Source organism: Meleagris gallopavo, chromosome 27 (assembly GCF_905368555.1).
Source record: "Meleagris gallopavo chromosome 27, MGAL_WU_HG_1.1, whole genome shotgun sequence".
NCBI lineage: Eukaryota > Metazoa > Chordata > Aves > Galliformes > Phasianidae > Meleagris > Meleagris gallopavo.
Window position 1 is genome coordinate 713,405 of NC_139430.1, and position 21,734 is coordinate 735,138.

The 21,734-nt window shown below is 59.2% G+C and overlaps 2 protein-coding genes across 8 annotated transcripts; both read left to right on the forward strand.

Moving 5' to 3' along the window:
* The first annotated feature begins 110 nt into the window (after nucleotides 1–110).
* Nucleotides 111–15,358, forward strand: PIP5K1A (phosphatidylinositol-4-phosphate 5-kinase type 1 alpha). Of its 7 annotated transcripts, none has more exons than XM_085209564.1 (16): nucleotides 111–253; nucleotides 4,994–5,028; nucleotides 5,551–5,640; nucleotides 7,354–7,484; nucleotides 7,839–7,956; nucleotides 8,135–8,287; nucleotides 8,623–8,922; nucleotides 9,360–9,565; nucleotides 10,119–10,202; nucleotides 10,586–10,634; nucleotides 10,874–10,958; nucleotides 11,243–11,380; nucleotides 11,642–11,771; nucleotides 12,515–12,589; nucleotides 14,039–14,123; nucleotides 14,514–15,358. In XM_085209564.1, exons 1-16 carry the CDS (start codon nucleotides 196–198, stop codon nucleotides 14,514–14,516), a joined length of 1,740 nt encoding a protein of 579 aa, XP_085065690.1. In that variant the 5' UTR covers nucleotides 111–195; the 3' UTR covers nucleotides 14,517–15,358. The 7 variants fall into 7 exon arrangements, with proteins under 7 accessions (XP_085065690.1, XP_010722281.2, XP_010722282.2 ...); XM_010723979.4 differs by lacking the exon at nucleotides 111–253 and adding an exon at nucleotides 2,254–2,709; XM_010723980.4 differs by lacking the exon at nucleotides 111–253 and adding an exon at nucleotides 2,254–2,709 and having other exon boundaries at nucleotides 14,042–14,123.
* A 2,243-nt stretch (nucleotides 15,359–17,601) lies between these two features.
* Nucleotides 17,602–21,513, forward strand: PSMD4 (proteasome 26S subunit ubiquitin receptor, non-ATPase 4). Its single transcript, XM_003212795.5, has 10 exons — nucleotides 17,602–17,738; nucleotides 18,328–18,468; nucleotides 18,720–18,834; nucleotides 19,304–19,390; nucleotides 19,658–19,726; nucleotides 20,122–20,337; nucleotides 20,426–20,534; nucleotides 20,907–21,038; nucleotides 21,136–21,203; nucleotides 21,280–21,513. Exons 1-10 carry the CDS (start codon nucleotides 17,713–17,715, stop codon nucleotides 21,445–21,447), a joined length of 1,131 nt encoding a protein of 376 aa, XP_003212843.2. The 5' UTR covers nucleotides 17,602–17,712; the 3' UTR covers nucleotides 21,448–21,513.
* Nucleotides 21,514–21,734: the final 221 nt, after the last annotated feature.

Below are 21,734 nucleotides of genomic sequence, written 5' to 3' on the forward strand. Positions count from 1 at the left end.
GCCCTAAAAGACTTCCCCCCCGCTCATCACGTGGCACGCATCCAGCGCATGCGCTCTGAGAGATCCCGCCCCTCCCACCCGCGCATCCCGAGTGGTCGCGGCCGCGCGGGGGCGCCTCCCTTCCCCCCACCCCCGTGGGTGGTGCCGAGGGGGCGTGGCCTCGCGCGAGGCGGTGGCGGCGCGGGAGGCGGCAAGATGGCGGCGGCGGGGCCCGAATCGGGGGGCAGCAGCGGCAGCAGCGGCGGCCTCGGGGGTACGGCGGGAGCGCTGAGCCGAGCGTTGAGGGGGCGAGGAGGGGCTGCTGGGGTTGTGGGAGGCGGGGGGCCGGGGGCCGGGCCCGGGGTGAGGCCGGGCCGTGTGGGGCTGAGGGAGGTGCGGGGTGGGCCTGGGGTGCGCTGAGGGGCCGTGAGGGGCGGGGGCCCAGGACGCTGCTGTGGGGTTTTGGGGGGGGGGTGGAGGTGACGGCCTCCCCCCGCCGGGTTTGGGGTCCCGGCCGTTGGGGCTGCGGGGTTCCGGGCGTCTCGGCGGCCGTTTGGCACCGCACGGGGGGGCGGAGGGGGTTTGGCCGCCGTACAGCGCTGGAACTGGGGGCTTGGGGGGGTGTGGAGGGTGTGTGGGGGGGTGGGGCTGCCCACACATCCCGGAGAGGAGGGATGATGGGGAGCGAAGCGTCTGTGGGGCACAACGAGGTGCTCGCGGCTGTGGTTCGGTCGTCTCAGTGCTGGGGGGCCCTGAACCCCTTCCTTCCCCTGAAGTTGGGGGATGGGTCCGGTTTGGGGCGCTGGACGTGGAACCGGGGTGATCCACAGCCAGTCAGCATTCGGCAGCGCCGTCCCTGAGTTCCTGTGGCAGAGCGCCGAGGCCGTTACTGATTGCAGGGCAGGGGGGGCTTCTGGTCGCCCGGTGGAAGAAGGCCGGGGGGCTGCCAGCCAGCGGGGCCTCACCTCGGCGGCCTCTTGGCGTTGCATTCCTCGTTTGGGGCCTCTGGAGATGGGTCTCTGCCCCTTCCCCGCCCCCCTTGGCGGTGCTCTCTGCTGCTCCCACAGCACTGTGGGGAATGGGGGTCCGTGGCTCTGCCGGCTCTGGGTGAGGCTGCGGGGTCTCCTCCTGCCGTGCTTTGGGGTTCCCTTTGGGAGCCCGGAGGTGTCACACATCTCATCTCCCACACCCGGAGGAGGAGCTGCCGCCTCCGTAAGGCTCAGATGGCATCCAGAGCTTCACATCGGGGAGGAGATGCAAGTGCACGAGGCAACCTCTTCTCCCTTCCTGGCGGTTGGCGCCTCTGTTTGCTTTCCAGGGTAGTTTGGTGCCTTTCCTGCAGGATTTCAGTCCTGGTGTCAGAGCTGCGTGATGTGGGCTGAAGTGCGTTCACCTCGCCTGCAGCATTTAAAGCTCTCATCCCATATCTGGGGCCTCTCACAGTCTAAAGAGGGGCGGTGGTTTTGGTTTTGGTTTTGGTTTTGATCGCTCTGGGCACGGGGCTTTGCTTTTTCCAGTGCAAAACCCCGAAGCATCTCAGACCCCAGTGAACGTGGGGCCGACTGTTCTGGGCACAAAGCTTTGCTTTCTCCGTGAGTAAACCCTAAAGCCGGCCCCACAGCTCAGTCTTCTCCCTAGGGCCGATTACTCAGCGTCTTGCAGCTGAAATGCCGGGGACGGAAGGATTGGGGCGTCCCACCCTTCCTGCTCCCGGGGAAACACGGGGGAGGATTTCTCGTTTTGCTGTTTTCTCTTTGAAGCGGCGTGTGCCAAAAATGCTAATGCGGGATTTCGGTCGTTTGGTTCTTTGTGCTTTGTGAGGACGGAGCTCGGAGAGAGAGTTGGGAGTTCATTGTCACCCTCCGGGGCTTCGGGCCCCTCCCCGGCGGCCGCAGACAAAAGAATTGCTCTCAGAACGGCTTCGTTCCTTCTGGGGGAGGAAGTCATCCCGGAGGGGTGAGAGCCGGGAGGGACTCAGCCCCTCTAGGAGGGGGGCAGAGCTTCGTGCCGAGCCTGTGAGCAGGATGTTGGGCAGCCCCTCAACTGCTGGGGACGTCGGTGACTCCCGGTGCGTTCTGAGCACACGCAGAGCTTTGGGCAGCGCTGGGAGCTGCTCCCGTTGGAGCTGAGCTGCAGTCAGCCGGGCAGGGCTTCACTCCGTGGGATGGAGACAAAGGAGGGCAGCCGGAGCCGCAGGAAGAGCTGCTGTGTGGGGCTGAACGGGAGCTCAACCCGTGGGGCGGCAGATGGGAGCCGCGTGGCTTTGGGGCCGGCGCTGACCCCCCAGTGACCGGGTTTCCCTGTGGAAAGTAAAAGCTTCTGCTGCGTCGTCACAGCGCCGCTCCGCTCGCAGCACCTCGCAGTGATGAATTGTTCCATCCCCACGGACTCTGCCTCCCTCACTGCCAGGGCTGAGGGATCCCTTACGGCTCACCTTCGTGCCGGCTGTCCTGTGGGCGATGCTGCTCCTGTGGGCGATGCTCACTGCTGTCCCAGCGCGGATCCACACCCCTGAAGTCGCCCTGCTCAGCTCACGCTGCGTGGAAGGGCTGGCGGGGTGGCACTGCTGCGTTTCTTTCTACGTTCCTCTGACTTTCTCAGGGACCAAACATCCCAAACAGCCGCCGTTTCTTGCAGCCGAAATTCCCGCTGCCCTCCACGTAACCTCTCTGTTTTTCCCTCGTTCAGATTTCAGCTTTTTGTGCTGCTCGGTGATGTCGTTCCGAAGAGGTTAGAAGCTCTGCACTGCACGCAGCTCCTCCTGCGCGGTAACCGACGCCGTCCCCCCTCCCCCCATAACCCGGCGCTCCCCGACCCGAGGTGCTGCAGTTGCTGTGTGCTCTCCGTGCCCCCGGCCGGCTTTGCAGAGCAGCCCCCGCTGCTGCTCCCACCTGCAGCTCTGACCCTGCAGGGTCGCTGGTGCTGTGGGTGGAAGCGCATCGTGGTGTCTCTGAGTCGTGCCGTGTCCCGGCCCTGGCAGATGCCGGTGCTGTGTTTGGGTGTGCTGACGTCTTGGCTTGTTACTTTTGTCTGAGAACAGCAGAAGTGCAGCTGAATTCGGTCCGGCTTTAAATGTAGAGCTGGGAGTGTCAGTGCTGTCTGTACCGCATGCTGCTGTGCCGCCAGGTGGATGCTGGGCTCCCACCAAAGCGTCTCCCAGCCCCTCAGAATAAGTTCTGTGCCCATCTCTTGTGCTCAGCTTTGGTTTTTCCAGCCGTTACCCTTGGGATGTACAGACTTTGGGTCTGAAAATGCTCCCGGGCAGCTGCAGCTGGAGGAGCCGCTGCAGCACTGAAGGGATTGAGCCCAACACTGAGAACGAAGGGAGAAGGCGGCTGCTGTGGGGCAGGGCGAGTTTGGTTTTGGATGTGACCTTAACCCGGATCCGCTGCCTCTGTCTGGAGTGAACCCTTGGATCCCGCTGCTGTTTTTCAGCCTGGGTTACGCTTACGGTTGAGAGACCGTTTGGTGCAAACGGATCCAGAACCGTGTGCTCTCCTGAGCTGTGTTGCCGTGTTTTCGCTTACAGCTCTCAGTTTAACACCTTCGCTTCTCCGGGCAGCCTGTGTGTGTGTGTGGAGGAGAACGTGACAAAACCAGCCATAAAACCTCCCTTGGGTGGCTGGAACCGAGGGGTGTTCGCATGGAAACCCCAGCCTTGCTGCTGCCCTCACCGCGGGATCAACGCCTCGCTGGGGCAGCACAGCTCGTTGTGGTGCTGCTCTCAGGGCTGGTTGGACCCCCAAGCACCCCCTGAACAAGCAGGGTTGGGTGTGAGCTCATGGCTTGGCTTGTGTTCCCCTAATGCGTGCTGCGGGGTTAAGCAGCACGGTGAGGATCTGCTGCTCTGAGGGAGCTGTGGTTAAACCCTGCTGGAGCAGGGATTTGCATGGGTGATTAAATATTAACACAGCTAATCTCCGAGGGGATGAGGCTGGTGCTGCTGCTGCAGTGGGGTTGCTGGGATCTTGGTGGTTTCGATTGACAAACTGATAAATTCGTGTTTAAAAAGACACAAATGAGATTGATTTGCTGCTGAACGGGTGCTGTATTGACATGGTTGGGATTTTTTCCCCATCCCTGCATCCTGGTGGAGCTCGGCAAGTGGGATAGAATCAATAGGGTTGCAAAAGACCTCTGAGATCATCAAGTCCAACTATCAGCATCCCCACCACGCTCATAGAAACGGAATTGTTGAGGCTGAAGCCTTCAAGACCACTGAGTCCAGTGCCAACCCATCCCCACCGAGCCCATGTCCTAAATGGGATCAAGGGAGGATTGGGGTTGGAAAAGACCTCCAAGATCAAGTCTGACCCCAACCCGTCCCCACCATGCCCACTATCCGTGTCCCTGTGTAGGATCATAGGATCATTAGGGTTGAAAAAGATCTCTGAAGTCACCAAGTCCAACCACCAACCCATCCCCAGCATTCACTCCAGGAATTACAGGACCGTGGAATCGTTGGGGTTGGAGAAGACCTCCAAGGGTAGGGCTGAGATGTGGAGATCTTAAAGGTCTGTGGGTTCCTGAGGGCTGAGATGCGGAGATGAGAAAGGTCTGTGGTTTTGTAGGGCTGAAATGGGGTCTGTGTGCTGCAGTGCTCATCCCAGTGCAGCAGGGATGCTCTTGGCTGTGGGGAGGAGTTGCAGCGGGGTGTTGTGGTGGGGGTGCTGCGGTGGGTGCTGTCACAGCTCCCATATAAAATCCTGCAGTGTCTGAAGCAGACAGAAGAAACAACAAGGAAATAGCAGCCAAGTCTGCCTGTTTTGGGCCCAGAACTCTGCTCCCACCTTTGGGCCCGGTCTGTCTGGCAGCTCTGTGGCACAGAGAGACATCGCAGGGGGTCGGCATCCCTCCCTGCGCCCAGAAACACCCCCAGCCCCTCTGCTGGGAAGGAGCAGCTGTGACTCTGCTGCTGGACGTCGCTGGGCCGCACAGGGCTGCGCTGCTGTGCTGCTGTGCCACGCACGGCACTGCTCCCCTCCTCCTGACTGCAGTTTTTTTGTTCCCACAGGGCCGTCTGCCTTCAAAAAGTCGCTCACCCCAGAGGTAAGTTTGTGGCCAAGAGCTGAACTGCTGCGGGACGGCAATGGCACCCAATTCCTGTCTTGGAAGTGAGATCGGGGAGGGAGCAGGAAAGCCGGGGGAAGCACAGCAGTGAGAGCAGCCTTTGGGTTCCCCCGACAGCCCCGCCGTGCTGGGGCTGAGCCGTTCTGCCAGCAGAGCAACCCTGTGTGCTGTGCTGCAGCCAGCAGCGTGTGCTCAAACTGGAGAGCCAGCCAAGTGAGTTCTTGAGCCGTGAGTCAGGGCTGTGTGCGCAGCTTTCCTAAGAGCTGACCTTGCTGGGCTTTGTGACAGCAGGGATGAACAAAGAATCCCCCAGGTGTGCTCACAGGGCCCCGCGGTGGCTGCAGGTGGATGGCAGGAGCGGGTGCTGATCGCTTCCCTGGGCATCAGCACGCGACGCGGCGCGGTCCTGGCTGTGCAGATATCATTGCTGTGCTGGGTGCTTTGGGAACACGACGTGTTTTGAACCCCCTCCCCTTCTCACCACCTTTTCCTCCATCCCAGATGCCAGGTTCTTCAGGGCAGCCGGGCTCTCAGACAATAAAGAAGGGGCACAGAGGAGTGGATTCCACGGGTGAGACCACCTACAAGAAGGTGAGCGCTGCGCCCCACGGCTCTGCTGCTCCGTGTGATGTGGATCCCAGCCAGGGCAGCCAAGGCTGGGTGTTGGGTGTTGGTGGTGTTGGGTGCTGCAGTGACGGCCACGATGGTCGCTCAGAGGGAGTGCAGCATTCCGAGCTGTGGGCAGTGTGCTCCTTCCAGACAGCAGCTCTTGTAGCCTTCAAAAGGAGATCACTTCTAAGCACTGCCTGCTGGCCTTTTCTGTGCTCCTGGGGCTCGGTCCTTCCTACAGGTCTTGTGGCATTCCTGGAATGTGCTTTACAAAGGGGAGATTGTTAGGGGCTTCGCCACAAGCTGGAGCTGTGGCAGCTCTGGGGACGCTGCTTCCACTTCGCTGGGCTTCACAGGGATGGTGACACCTCTGATGTGAGTTTGGGTTCGGGGGGAGGTGGAGCAGATGAGGGCTCCGTGCGCTTGGTGCAGGCGGTGCTTCTCATCCAGATCTCTACCCCAGAGCTACTCTGGTCATGGTGTGGAGTGCATGCAGGAATTGGAGCAGCGCTGCTCCTGCTAAGCCAAGTTTGTGACAGTGTCTGTCCTGCCCTGACTGCTGCCTTCACGTTCACTGCCTTCTGGTTCTCTGTGAAATCCGGGGACGGAGGTTGGGCAGCAGTGGGAGGAGAACGGAGCAGAAGCTGCCACAAAATGCCTGCAGTGCTTCTTTGCGAGGGCCCCTGGAGCTGCTGGAGTGCTGCATGGGACCGATCTGGGAATGAGATTACTGGGCAGGCTGCCTTTTTTCCATCCCTTCTTTTTCCAGGGGTGGCAAGTTGTTTTTCTAGAATTCTTTCCCCTGTGGAAGTGATGATAAACAGGCGGCCAGCTGCTCGGCCTGTCTCGCTGGTGGATGGAGGAGGGAAACTCCTGTTCCTTGGCAACGTGGCTCTGTGCTGTGTGCTCACCAGCAGGCAGGGCCACGTGTGCTCAGCTGAGAGCTGTGGTCAAGCAGCACAGGGTGTGGGGGGGGAAAAGGAATCACATTCTTCCTCCCTCTCCCAGGAAACCAGAGGAAATGGGAAATGCAGGCAGGGAAGTGGAGAGGAGCAGGGTGTTGTGTGGTGGCTGCGTGGCACGGGGGGCTGGGCTGGGCTGGGAAGGGCGGCCCGCAGGGCGAGTCGGTGGCCCGAGGTGAGGTCATGTGCTGCACAGAGGAGAACTCCTGATATCAGCAGCTGTTCAGGAACAGTCTGGCATTGTTCTGGGACAGCTCATGCACAGGGTGCAGGAGTGGCTGCCAGTCTGCACTCCTTATTTTGACATGGCAGCGAACTTTAGGGCTAAAGAGCCCTGGCCTGGCACCAGTCAGGAAAGTGCTGTGCTGTGCAGACCTACTGAGCTGCTGCCCGCTGTGTTTGGTGGCAGGGGAACGAGGTCACCTCCCCTCTAAGTGCAGGATGTGGGGGAGCAATGAAATTGCAGCTCAGGTCCTTCACAGCTCAGCCAGAACTGAGCAGAATGTTACTGGGGTGGGGACAGGGAGGTGTTCCCCCTGCTGCTGCACTCTGCCCGGGGACAGAGCCATGGTGGTGCTGCTCATTGAGAAAGAAACCAGCAGGTAGAAGTGTGGCTGTGGAGTGCCCCACTAACAACACTTCTGAACGTGGAGCTGTCTTTCCTCCAGCTCCTCTCGTTCCTCTTCCCAGTCGGCCACTTATGTTGCCTAACTCGTTTTCTCTGCTCCTGCAGACGACGTCATCAGCCTTGAAAGGTGCTATCCAGCTGGGCATCACACACACGGTTGGGAGCTTAAGCACTAAACCTGAAAGAGATGTTCTCATGCAAGATTTCTACGTAGTAGAAAGTATTTTCTTCCCAAGGTCAGTGCTTGCTTTCTTCCTTCCTGTCGTGCTTTGGCAGCGGTAGCAGCAGTAGTTTTCAGCCCTTCTCACGTTTAGGAGGCAGCAGCAGAGCTGGGGGAGCACAGCTGTGCTGAGCAGAGGCACTGCGTGCAGAGCAGCTCCGTTTCTGCAGAGCTCTGCTGAGACTCCCATAGGTCTGTTGAACAAATAATGCAGCTGTGCTGCTGTGTGCCTCTCTGCTTCCCTCTGGGCTGGGTGCATTCAGTCCTTGGGGTGCGTTAGGGGACAGCCAGAGCAGGCCTTGCTTCTCAGATAGTCCCTTAAGAACCCCGAATGATGCAGACCCACGTGTGCCCTTCTCTCCTCGAGCAGTGAAGGCAGTAACCTCACCCCAGCTCATCACTACAACGATTTCCGCTTCAAAACCTACGCCCCAGTGGCCTTCCGATATTTCCGGGAGCTGTTTGGGATCCGGCCGGACGATTACCTGGTATGGCACTGCTGGGGGTGCTCTGGGGTGGGTTCTTGTGCTCTGTCCCTGCTTGGAGCTCTGTAAGCACAGCAGTGGATGCGGTCTGTGGCCCCGGGGTTTGCCTGGTGCTGTGTGAAGGGAAGCAGCTCCGTGCTGCTGTGTTCCACCTCTGCTTTTCTCTCCTCCTCCTCCTCAGTACTCGCTCTGCAGTGAGCCCCTCATTGAGCTCTCCAACTCTGGGGCCAGTGGATCCCTTTTCTACGTGTCCAGCGACGACGAGTTTATCATCAAGACAGTTCAGCACAAAGAGGCAGAGTTCTTGCAGAAGCTGCTGCCCGGCTACTACATGGTAAGTGAGGCCAGCAGAGGCTTTCTTTGCACGTAACACCGTGTGCTCCCTGCTTACCTCTGTGCCACGAGCCTCGCACAGAGCCCTGCGTGTCCCTGTGTGGGTGAGCAGGGAGTTCTGCACTCGTGGGCCGATCTGACCCTCAGCTTTGCAGGGTGATGTTAACAGTGGGCAGTGCCAGGCTGTCCCCCCCTCCCCACCCTCATCTCTTTGTTTCTTTGGCAAATGCTTTGAACTGCTGCCGGCCCCACTGGGAGGAGCAGGCAGCTCTGCTGGGCAGAACGTAAACAGTCAGCATGGCTCTGAAAGCATCTCTGTGTCTTTGGTTCTTTTAGAACTTGAATCAGAACCCAAGGACGCTGCTGCCCAAGTTTTATGGCTTGTACTGTGTCCAAGCTGGGGGCAAAAACATCCGCATTGTGGTGATGAACAACCTGCTGCCACGTTCTGTGAAGATGCACCTCAAATACGACCTGAAGGGCTCCACCTACAAACGCAGGGCGTCCCAGAAGGAGAGGGAGAAAGTCTTCCCCACCTACAAGGACTTGGATTTTATGCAGGACATCCCCGACGGCCTCTTCTTGGACTCAGACATGTATAATGCTCTGTGCAAAACGCTGCAGAGAGACTGTTTGGTAAGTGGAAGTGCTGGGAGCTGTGGGAGGAATTCCTTTGAACCTTTCTGTGAAGGAAGGGGTGGCACCCAGCAGTCCTGCATCCTCTCCCGGGGTGCTGGCTGGACAGCCTGCAGTTTGGCAGTGCTGTGGGCAGGAAGCTGTGTGCCCTCTCCCTGTGCCAGGCGTGCAGGGTCCAGGCTCAGCTGTGAGCCTGCCAGCAGCTGTGCAAGAGCGCTGTCCCTGCTCTGTGTCTCGTGCACAGGAGGAGTACTGCAGGTGCTCCTGGTGCTCCCTTCGCCATCTGCAGACGAGCTGGCAGAGGCGGGCTGTGGGTTGAGTTCATCCCCTGGCCGTGCTGGGGGTCCAGGCGGCACCGCTGGCACTGCTGTGGGTGCCCTCTCGGCAGCTTCACGAGGCTCACGGTGGCAATGAGGCTTTGTTGACTTTCTGCCCAGGTCCTGCAGAGTTTTAAAATCATGGATTACAGTTTGCTGGTGGCAATCCATAACATGGATCTGGCACAGAGGGAGCACGCGATGGCAGACGGGACGTCCCAGGCCGACACGCGGCGCCCTGCGGCGCAGAAAGCGCTGTATTCCACTGCCATGGAGTCCATCCAGGGGGAGGCCCGCAGGGGAGGCACCATAGAGACAGACGACCAGTGAGTGTGTGCTGCTCTGCCGCAGGGCTGCCTTCATGTGGGTTTTTGGCTACTTGCTCGCAGCCTCGGGTCGCTGCTTCCTTTCTGAGAGACGTGCTAATGGCTCTGAAAGAGAAAGGGATGGACTCCTCAGCAGGGTCTGTGTGATAGGACGAGGGGAAATGGTTCCCAGCTAAAAGAGGGGGGTTTAGGCAGGGCACAATGAAGACAGTGGTTATGAGAAGGGTGCTGGGTGCTGGCACAGGATTCCCAGAGGTGTGAGGGTGGTGGTGCCCCGTCCCTGCAGACTCCCATGGGGAGGCTGGTGAGCTGTGAGTGCAGATGGAGCTGTGGGCCTCCCTGTTCGTTGAGGGGGGGATGAGGTGCCCTTTTGGGGTTTCTTCCAGCTCCAGCCATTCTGTGATTCCGTGCTTTGGTGGATCCCCAGCTCTCTGCAGTTGCTTGCTCTCCTCATGGATGGGTTGGGATCAGTCTCCAATGAAACTGCACGGCAGGGGTTGGCTCTGGGAAGGTCGAGCAAACCTCGCCAACACACCCTGTTCTGTCCTTGCAGGATGGGGGGCATTCCTGCCCGCAACGCCAAGGGGGAGAGGCTGCTCCTCTACGTGGGCATCATTGATGTGCTGCAGTCCTACAGGTAGGGCAGTCTGAGGGGCAGCTGTGGTGCTGTCTGTGCTGCCGTGTGGAGGACTGGCTTCCAAGGGAGTTAAGATGCGTTTTATTGACTGCCTTTATTTCTCTGTTGTTATTTTCTTGAAGTTGGGTGTTTGGGGATTGGTTTCCGGGTCTTGTTTACTGTGTTTGCCTCCATTCCCAGGAGGGATTGCCACTGGCAGAGGTTATTTCTGTGCTCAGTGGTTGTTGTGCGCAGGAAGCGGTGAGGAGAAAACAAGCAGTGGCTTAGAATGGCCACAGCCACTGCTCGGGTGCTGCTGGTCAGAGGAGAAGCTCAGCGCCGTGCGGGCACCAAACTGTGCACAAATTGGTGTGAAATCTGGTCTTTGTTCTCTGCTTTGTCAGGTTTGTGAAGAAGCTGGAGCACTCGTGGAAGGCCCTGGTGCACGATGGGGTAAGCAGCAAGCACAGCACCTTCACTTGTTCAGCTCGCTGTGGGTGCTCGGTCTGCACAGCGTCCTGGATTTTCAAGGGCTCTGTGTGTTGCTCTTCTACATGAAAGCAGTGCCCAGAAATGTTCCCAGGCACCCAGAAATATTCCCAGGCCAGTGTAGCACGGGTCAGGGCTGGGGGGGCTGCTGTTAACCGCCATCACTTACTAATGCAGGTTTCCACACTGCTCATCCCTTTCAGGACACCGTATCCGTGCACAGACCCAGCTTCTATGCTGAAAGGTTCCAGCGCTTCATGTGCAACACAGTTTTCAAGAAGATACCCTGTAAGTTCTCCACGTGGGGTCCCCGCGGTGGTGCCGGCGTGCCTGGCTTCACGCTCAGCAGCTGGGGCTGGGGAGGGGGCACAGCAGTGTGAGGGCATTAGGGAGCCTGCAGTGCTGCATCCTCTCCTCCTTCCTCCTGCGTTGTTCTTGCTTTGCGGCCGCACGGAGCTGCTTCATCCATCAGTGTGTTTCCCTGTGCGCCAGCTGGGACGTGGCTGTGTTGGTTCTCCTCTTGCTGAGCTCTGTGCAGTAGTGAAGCTCTGCCTTGTTTTTCTGTCTTGAAGTGAAGCCATCCCCCTCCAAGAAGAGCCGCTCCGGCACCGCGGTTCCTAGGCGGAGCTGTCAGGGAGGAGTGCCTTCCCAGCTGCACGTGTCGTGTGAGACAAAAGCACAAGTCACGACAGAGGCGGACGTGGAGCAAGGTTGGTGACTGGGCTGGGGGGAGAGAAATGCCTCCCAGGTGTTCCTCAGCTTGCCGAGCTTTGGCATGGCAGAGCTTTCTGCAGGATGCCTGCGGGTGATTTTGCACTGTTGTTTTGGATTGGATTTCCAAGAGGGCAGGGCTGGCCCTGCGGTGCTCACGGGTCTGAGATGTCACGGGTGGGATCCACACCCCGTGGTTACGTGGGGCTGTGCCTGCACCGCTCGTGCAGGTGGTGGAACTGTGTTGTGCTTCGACTCAGGCTCCCACCTCGGCCGCCCGGATCTCCTGCCCAGGACTCTGCCGGTGGACGAAGCCAACAGCGATTCCGTCGCCACCACTTTGTCCACCTCCTCCTTGGGCAGCGGAGGTCTCCACTCACCCGCAAACAGGTGAGGCTCTGGGGGAGGCCCTGGCATGAGCAGCCCCTGTGCAGTGAGTGAGCTCAGTGCTGTCTGTTCCAGCATGTGCGAGGGGGGAGCGCTGTCACACCCCACTTGCAGTGCTAAGCAGACGCTGTGGTTTTTGCATCTCTGCTTGGGCTGTGCGGACGTCCCAGTGGCTTTTGGTTCTTTGTGTGTCCTGTGCTTGATGGCCTCTTCCTGGAGCTGAGATAATTGTGCTGATTACGAGGCGCTGGTGAATGCGGCGCTGCCAGAATGTGCGCCAGGAACAGCGGCGTGGAGCTGCAGGGCACTGGGGTGACGTGCAGGGCTGGGTGCAGCTCCGTGCCTCTGGGTGTCCCCGGAGCCTCAGTGCATGGCTGAGGAGCAGATGGCTGCCCTGGAATGTTCCCTTTGTTGCCAAGTGGTGAGAATTGAGGGTTACGAGGAGGAGCTGTGGTCAGAGCACGATCCCATGCGCAGAAGTTCTGAGGTGGTAACTCCTCTTCCTGGAAGCAATCGTAACCCACCTTCCTCCTTCCTGCACCATGGCACTAATGAAAGTGTCTGCTCTGTCCTCAGCTGCAGGAGGACAAGATACGATTGCAATTCACACCTTTTATTCCCTCTCTAAAACCTGGAAACTTCTCGGTAGGGATCCTAAACCAGAGCTGCTCCTTCCCAGTCCGTCCGCATGCCCGAGGAGTTCTGTGTCCTTAACTGTGGGTGTCTCTCCTTCAATCTCTGCGTAGGTCAGTGGGCGTGCAGGTGCACAAAGCCGACAGCTCAGCAAAGGATTTCGCTAGGACTGCTGCCTTCCTGTCTAGGTGAGGGAGGAACCACGCTTTGCTGGAGGCCTTCTCCCATCCAGAGGGTTTGTTGGGGGAGATGTGCCTTGAGGTTCTGCCTCGTGCTGCCCGTGGTTCGTAGGTGATTGGTTCAGAACAACATCGGTCGTTGGAAGGAGGTTAGAGAGGAATGTCTGCGGAAGCAGTCGGAGCGTTTGTCACTCTGGGGGGAAACCTGAAGTGAGGGAGCCCAGCAGGGTGCAGCAGCCAGGCAGGGTCAGCCTGCTCCAGAGCTGCTTTGGTGCAGCAGTGGTGTGCCCTGCTGCAAAGTTCCAGGCTGCAGAGGGGGGTGTGACTGAGCAAGGGAGGGATGCTGCCAGGGGAGCAGAGTGATGCCCATCTGTCAGATCAGACATGGGTGAGTCCTATTTCGTGCAGAGAGAAAGGGGAGCTCGATGCACGTGGTCACTGGGGATGCCCTGGGGATGCAGTGAGGGGAATGCTGCCCTCGCTGCTTCTCTTCTGGAGCACTGCTGCAGCTGGGAGAAGCGCTGAGATCAAAGCTGAGGGCTGATGGTGTGTTCAGCAGCTGGATTGCACAGCTTGTGCCAATGAGCACCTGAACAGCACTGACTCAAAAGAGAGCTGGGAAGGGTCTGCCTGCAGTCGGAGATAGAATTCTGTCTTCCAGTGTGCTCAGCACTGGGGTGACACTGAGTCTGGTCAGGTTGGTGGTTGGACTTGATGACCGTGAGGGTCTTTTCCAACCTGATGTTTTTGAGCCTGATCCTATGACAAGTTCATGGTGCTTTGAAGCACGCTAAGTGCACAGCCTGGTTCTGAGACGTGTGGGAGTCCTCTGCTCCAGCCCAGCTCTGTCACTCAGCTTCTGGCAGGGGGTCCTGAGGTTTGAGGCACTGGGAGCGTCAGCTGCTGGCGAGGAGCTCTGGGGGTCGCTGGGCTTAATTTTAGGGGGACACCTTACTGCCCTGAGCACTGGGATTGGCCCCAGTCGAGTCCTGGGGGCACACGCACTGTAACCAACGCTGAGCATTCTGTCAGGAGAGGATATGGCTCCAGAGGATACAGCTCCACGGGATGCATCCTGCAGGTGGGATGTGGCCCCGTGTGCTGCATCCTGCAGGATGTCACTCCCGTTTGCTGCACCAGAGCTTTGCCAACAGCTTTTCCCACAGCAGTGCCTCCATTGCAGTGCCTGGCGCTGGTGTTGGCGCTGTGGTTGCTGTGTCCCCGTGCTGCTTTCCCCTCAGACCCCCATCGTGGCGATGCGGTGCTTGTGGGCTCCATAGCAGTCTGGCAGGAGGTGCTCACCTCACCGGGTTGGATGTGCAGGTGTTGCTCCAGGCAGATCTGTTCTAACCCCTTCCATGGGGTGCTCTGCTGTGGCTGGGCGCAGCAGGAGAGGTGATTTCATGACTGCTCCCATTTAAATGTTGCTTTACAGCTCTTCCCCTTCTGTCTCCCCAGCAGCTCCCCAGGACCGTCCATCCCTGAGCCCTCCTCGGAGCTGAGGGAGCAGCTGGAAGAGCTGCAGGAGACAGAGATCAGCTTCGTGAGTAACCTTTGAGGAGGGGCTGAGTGGTTCTGGGGGCGGGTGGGGACGTAGGGGGCAGATCCTCACCCACCTGCGTGCATGATGGCCCCGTCTGCCCCATGCCACGTGCAGCCTGGTGGTGTCCACTGCCCCACAACTCTTTATTGGGTAAAGCAGGAGGTGAAGCAGAGCTGCTGCACTCCTGAGCACCCAGGGTGGTCAGGTGGTGGGGATGAGAGCTGGCCACAGCCTGTGAGGACGATAAATGCTGGCAGAGCCCCCAGTCCATGGGGAGGTGATGGTTGGGGAGCACCGCCCCTCCACTGTGTGTCAATCCGGGCAGAGGAGCTCCAGGCACGGCTGCTGTGCCCCCCCCACCAACATCTCCCCCCCTTTTTTCCATTGCAGTGAGGCAGCTCTGAGCCAACGATGGCAGCAGATGGTTCCGTGCTCTGCGTGGTCTCTGCCCCCGTTGCTGACCTTCGTGGTTTTTAATTTGGTTTTTTTTTTGGTTTTGGGGTTTTTTGTGTTTTTTTTTTTGTTTTGTTTTTTGGAAATGTTACCTGGACAGAAAGCTGAGAACCAGGCAGGCTGTGCAGTGCGGGCAGCCGAGCAGAGCGGATCAGCGGAGACCTCCAGGCACTGCGCTGCTGTCTGAGCCCAGCAGGGCCTGAGCCGCCCTGAGGGGAGGAGGAGGAAGAGGAGGAAGAGGAGGAACTGCTCCACGTGGACTGAAGGCCTTTTGGAAAAGGGATCTGACTTCCAAGGCTCGCAATGCTGCCACCACAAACTGCAGCCCACGGGAGTTTTGGCCCCGCCGGGGCAGTTTGCCACGGAGCAACGCGTTCACCTTTTGTATTTCCAACGAGTTTTTAACGTCGGCGTTTCCTGCAGTTCAGCTCCAGCCTTTCCCCTCAGCACTGCACTGCAGCTCTGCTTTCTGTGACCCACAGACGGGGCTCTGAGCTGCGCTGTGCAGGAGGGCTGCGTCCCCTCGGCGTCCCTTTGCAGACGAAGATCTCCGCACTGAGCTCAGCTTTGGGAATCTGTCACCATTTCTTCAGCAAACGGACCCAAGCTGGCAGCCCCCCACGCTGGGCTGAGCTGCGTTTGCACGGAACGCTTTTTTGGGTTTATTTTTTTTAGGATAGGAAGCGACTCCACCCCGTGTTCCCAACGGGTTGGAATCCTCCGTTGGTTTTTCTTTTTTATATATTGGAGAGAAAAAAAAAAAAAAAAAAAAAAAAAGCAAAGGGATGTAATTGTGCCCCTGCGGGGTTGCTGTGTGCAGAGGAACCCAGGAATGTGGTGGTGCAGAGGGGGACGCTTTGCGGTGCCGTTTTGGAGCCGACTCTCCCACCTCCCACCTCGAGTGGGCACCGATATTTTTTTAAGGAAAAACAAAAACACCCACCGAAAAAAAAAAAAACCCCAAACCCAACATCCCAACCCCTTTTTGGATGTTATTTCTTAGTTTTGTTTGAAAAGACCCAACGGAATGGCCTTATCCTCTGGGTGTCCAGACCCAGAGCGGGGTTCTGCGGCTCCCGGTGCCCCCGGGGCTGTCCCACGCCGACCCCGACCAGCGCTGGGAGGAAGGTGGGCTCTTCCCCCACAGCTGCCCTCACCTTACAGCCGAAATAACTGTCTATATTAGACGCTGTTCTTACCTTCCCTCCCATCTCCTGTAATGGTTCGTGTTTCTCGTTCTATTTTTTTTTTTTTTTTTTTACCAGGAGGGAAGAAAACCAACTCCCCATTCTTTTTTTTTTTTCCCCCTATGATTTAATATTTATGAAGCTGTATTTAAGTGGTTTTGTTTCATTTTATTTGTTTTCTGGGGATAGTCGTGCAGCAGTAGGGAGATGGGGGGGTGGTGTTTCTATATGGGATCTTCCAACCTTTGCTTTGTAATGGGTTTTCAGAACAACTGCCTTTTTTTTTTTTTTTTTTTTTTTTTTTTTTTTTTTTTTTTGCATCTGGAAGTGGCGACAACTGCTGTTAAATGGCTCCTGAACCCCCACGGGGCCCTTCTATAGCAGGGAGGGCTGTGGGGTCACCTGTGGGACCACCCGATGGATCCTGGAAGCATCCAATGGATCCTGGAATCAATCGATGGATCCTGGGAGCATCCAATGGATCTTGGCCTTGTCTAATGGATCCTGGGACCACCTGTTGGATCCTGGCCCCTGATGATGGATTCTGGGACCATTGAATGGCTCCTGGCATGGATTTAAGGATCCTGACCTCAGCTGGTGGGTCCTGGCGCGGGTTGATGGATCCTGCCATCGCTGAATGGATCCTGGCACCACATGATGGATTCCGGGGCCATCAAATGGATCCTAGGGTCATCCGATTGGTCCTGGAATGGGTTGATGGATGCTGGCATCACCCAATGGATCCTGGCATGGACTTATGGATCTTAGCCCCAGGTGATGGATCCTGGCACCGCATGATGCATCTGGCCCCATGTGATGGATCCTGATGGATCTGGTCCTACCTGATGGATCCTGGTGTGGGTTGATGGATCCCAGCACCTCCTCATGGATCTGGACCCAATGGATCCTGGCACAGACTTAAGGATCCTGGCCACAGCTGCTGGCTCCCGGCACGGGCCGATGGATCCCAGCCCCTCCTGTTGGATTCAGGCCAGAGCGGTCCCTTGGCGGTGGGAAGGCCCCGTCCGTGTCCCCATGGAGCTGCTCGTGTCGTGGACGTTGTCGTGTTCGCTCTGTGCCGTGTCGCCGTCGCGGCTGTTCTGTGGATACCTGCGGCCCTGAATACAGCGTGTGCTCCTGCAGCCGTCTGCCTCCGCGCCTGCTTTGTGGGGATGGGGGCGGGGGGCTGCTGCGTGTCTGCCAGTCATTGCCCTGGTGCTGGGGGAGTGGGAGTGGGGGGGTCCCAAAGGGCCTCTGTGCCCCTTTGTGGGGGTCTGGAGCCCTCCTGGGGGGGGGGGGGGAATGCGGCTGCTGGGGGGAATTTGTGCTTCTGAGAACATTGTGGGTTCGGAGAAGGGGTTGGGTTGGAAGGGGCCCTTGAAAACCATCTGGTCCCATTCCCCACGATGAACAGAGACGAGGTCCCCCCACCCTTCCAACCCCCCTCCATGTTTAACCTCCAAGGACCCTTCCAGCCCCCCATGTTTAACCTCCAAGGACCCTTCCAGCCCCCCATGTTTAACCTCCAAGGACCCTTCCAGCCCCCCTCCCCCCCCCGTGGTTCTGTGGGGGATCATTAAGACCGCAGACCCTCTTAGTGTCACGATGGAGATGCTGAGGGCAGCTCCCAGTGCTGACCCCGCAGGGCAGCGCCGTCACCGCTCTCCACCCGCGGAGCCTCGGCTGCAGCTGTGAGTTCGGTCCCACCTTCAGCTCCTCGCCCATCCGCCACCCCGCAGGGCGCTGTGGGGCCGAGGACGCCTTTGGGGGGGGAGGGGAGGGGGCGGACGGCGGACCGACAGGGATTACAACAACAACTACAACTCCCAGCGTGCTCCGCGCGTCTCGCGTTCCAGCACGGGCGGCGCCCATTGGGCGGCGGCGCACAGCCAATCAGCGGGCTCCTTGTTGAGAGGGCCGTGAGGCGGCTCTGAAGGAAAGGGGCGAAGATGGTTCTGGAGAGCACCATGGTGTGGTGAGCGGGCCGGGCCGGGCCGGGGGCGCGGCAGCCTCCGCCTCGGTCCTTCTTCCTTCTCCTTCTCCCTTCCCCGCGTCCCGCTGCGCTCCGTGGGCCGTGCGGCGCCGCCGAGGGTTTCCCTGAGTCATGGCGGGTTGGGGCACGGCCGGGCCCGGGGGGGTTAAAAAGGGCCTCATTGGAGGGGGGGCTTCAGGGAGGCGGCACCGCTGTGCTGCTGTGGTTCGGTGACCGTAATGATCGTCTGCAGGACTGGGGAGGGGTGGGAAGGGGCCTGGGAGGTGGACTGTGGGATGGTTGGGTTGAAAGGGTCCTTGAAGGTGATTCATGGAGTGGTTGGGTGGGAAGGGTCCTTAAATATTAACCGTGTGGTGCTTGTATTGGGTTGTGTTGGAAGGGTCCTTGAAGATCAACCGTGGGATGGTTGGGTGGGAAGGGTCCTGAAAGGTCAACTGTGGGATGGTTGGGCAGGAAGGGTCCTTAAATATCAACCGTGGGATGGTTGGGTTGGAAGGGACATTGGCAGTGGGATTGAGGGCCCCCTCAGCGTGTTTGTGGCTGACACCCCAGAGGGATGCTGTTTTTTCAGCGTTGACAACAGTGAGTACATGAGAAATGGGGACTTCTTACCCACTCGCCTGCAAGCTCAGCAGGATGCTGTCAACATCGTGTGCCACTCCAAGACCCGCAGCAACCCCGAGAACAACGTGGGGCTCATCACCTTAGCCAAGTATGGGCTGGCTGGGTTTGGTTAAAGTGGGGGCAGGGCAGTGGGCAGGCTGCTGTATGTGCACGGATTGTACACTTTGCTTAGGAAACCAGGCTCCACATCTTGGCCCTGTGTGTTCTGACACCACAGGGCTGAGCGCTGCAGACCTGGAGGAGCTGTGGGAAGGAGGGGGGGATTCCTCACTCTGTAGCAACAGAGGGTTTCACAGATTGCTTCTCAAACAGCTTCACTGCGGTGTGTTTCTCTTGTAGTAACTGTGAAGTGCTGACCACGCTCACTCCGGACACGGGACGGATCCTTTCAAAGCTACACACAGTGCAGCCCAAAGGAAAAATCACCTTTTGCACGGGGATCAGAGTTGCTCACGTAAGTGGTTGTCTGTTACTCCAAACCGAGCCTGCGTCTTTCTTTGTAACAACTGATGGGTGATGGCTGGGTGTGTCCTGTTAGATCTGCTCCTGACTCTACTGCTGAGCAAATCCTTGGCTTTGCCTCAGAAACCTTTGTAAAATCCAGTGTGAAAGCTCAGCCTTGGGAAGCTTGCTCTGCTGCAGGGGATGAACGGCTGCGCTGCACGGCGGCTCACACTTTGGGTATCTGGAAATGAGAAGTGAATTGGGGCAGGTGGGGTGGAACTGCCACCATGGAGTCTGGCCACGCTTCCACTGAGGGCAGCTCCCTCCCCAGGTCTGGATTTGGGGAGAAAGAGAAGGAGCTGCCCATCACCACGCAGCCCAGTGGTTCTTTGCTCCTTTGTGTCTGTGCAGGGCTGCCTCCCGGCCGTCCTCTCTCCTGGGAGCTGCTCCTTAAGCACGATGTGACTTCTGTTTTGTAGCTGGCTCTGAAGCATCGCCAGGGCAAGAATCACAAGATGCGAATCATTGCCTTTGTTGGGAGCCCTGTAGAAGATAATGAGAAAGATGTGAGTACCAGTCCAAGCAGAATATGTTATCTCTGCTCTCCACGTACCCCTAAACCAGATGGATGGCTTGTTCCTTGCCCTGCTCTAAGAGGAAGGCTGTGCCCCAGCAGGGACAGCGTGGGCTGCAGCTGGGCGGCAGATCTGGGGCTTTGCTTCTGGAGGAGTGAATCCTGAGGGCTGTCCCCATGTTTCCAATGGGAGGGCTGGGGTTTTAGAGCTGAGATGTGGGCAGTGAGAAGCTAAAGCTGCCGCGTCTCCTTGTTGCAGCTGGTGAAGCTGGCAAAGCGTCTGAAGAAGGAGAAAGTCAATGTTGACATTATCAACTTTGGAGAAGAGGTGAGACTTGGGCTGCATTTTTCCAGTTAAGGTCTGAGCTGGGGGGGTCAGGGAAGAGCCCCAACACGGCTGTGCCTCGGCCCCTCTGTGGTGATGCTGAGGTTAATGTTTCCCTCTGGGGAGGCCCTTCTTGTTTTGCTGCAAGCCTCGTTATCTTTCCCCGTGGAAACAGCAGAGCTGTGTGCCCCCAGAAGGCATTTCTGACCCCTTGCCCTGGGGTTTGTGTCCTGTGTGGTTCTGCTCTGTATCTGGATTTTGTTTGGTGGGAGGAGAAGGGATAATGGCGGCCTGAGGAGCAAGCATGGCGTTGCCTGTAGTGGTGCAGCTAGCGAGGCTGCCAGGTGTGTGGGCAGCATGGGGGGAGCCGGGATCACAGCCCCTCTCTTCACCCCTAGGAAGCCAACACGGACAAACTGACGGCCTTCATCAACACTCTGAATGGCAAGGATGGCACGGGCTCCCACCTGGTGACGGTGCCGCCGGGGCCCAGCCTGGCCGATGCCCTCATCAGCTCCCCCATCCTGGCTGGTGAGGGGGGGGCCATGCTGGGCCTCGGCGCCAGCGACTTCGAGTTCGGCGTGGATCCGAGTGCCGACCCAGAGCTGGCCCTGGTGAGTGGGACGGGGCGGCAGCGTGTGCTCTGCTGTTCCTATTCCAGGGTGCTCCCCACTCAGCACTGCTCTGTCTCCATCTCTGCAGGCTCTGCGTGTCTCCATGGAAGAGCAGAGGCAGCGGCAGGAGGAGGAGGCCAGGAGGGCTGCGGCCGCCTCTGCAGCTGAGGCTGGGATCGCTGCCACTGGAGGGGATGGTGAGGAGCTGCATGGGGAGCAGAGCTGCTCCGGTGGGGACAGCTGGGATGGAGCCTGGCTGCTGGAGGGGCGTCCCGCCATAACACTGCAGGAAGTGGGTGCTGGATGTGGCAGAGCCGTGTTCTGGGCAGAACCCACCCGTGCAGAATCTCACAGAATCACAGAGCGGCCTCACTGCAGCGTTCTGAGCAGCTCCAGGCTGGAGCTTCCCTTGGCTCCTACTGAAACACCCCTTCTGGGTGGGGGAGCAGGGGGTCCGGGGTGGGGGGACGGGGGTTCTGGGTGCTGGAGGGGTGCGGTGCGGGCTGCCCATGCTCAGGCAGCACTGCTGGCTCCTGGCCGGGCTGCGAGCGTGGCTGTTGTCCCCGCAGATTCAGACGATGCTCTGCTGAAGATGACCATCACCCAGCAGGAGTTCGGGCGCGCCGGGCTGCCCGACCTGAGCAGCATGACGGAGGAGGAGCAGATCGCCTACGCCATGCAGATGTCGCTGCAGGGAGCGGGTGAGCTGACGCAGATGGGGGCAGAGGGGCAGCTGCCAGGTGGGGCGATCCCTGGAGCCGCCCCACAGCATCCCATGCGCTTCGGGCTTTCCCGCAGAGTTCGCGCAGGCGGAGGCGGCCGACGTGGACAGCAGCACCGCCATGGACACCTCCGAGCCCGCCAAGGTGAGGCCTCGCCGTGGGGGGCGGGTGAAGCTGGCACGGACGCAGCCTCCCCCCGCCCCCCGCCGTCTCCCCGCAGGAGGAGGATGACTACGATGTGATGCAGGACCCCGAGTTCCTGCAGAGCGTGCTGGAGAATCTGCCGGGCGTCGACCCCAACAACGAGGCCATCCGCAACGCCATGGGCTCGCTGGCCTCGCAGGCCTCCAAGGAGGGCAAGGACAAGAAGGAGGAGGACAAGAAGTGAGGGGCGGCGGGCTCGGGGCTGCGCCTGACGCGGCAATAAAGGCTGAAGCACGGTGCCGGTCCCGGACCCCGTCCCCGTTCCCGGTCCGTTTTCCCGCCCCGTGGGGCTCCTCGGGGGGCGGGGCCAGTGCGGAGGCCAAGCCCCTTGCGCCACCTCCCGGCGTGCCCCGCGGCTCCGCAGGATGTTTACGATGCGGTCCGTGGGCGGGGCTCAGATGATGAGCGGCGAAGGCAGCCAATGGGGGAAGGGGTGGGGAGGATGTTGTAATCGATCTCTGTCTCCGGCCA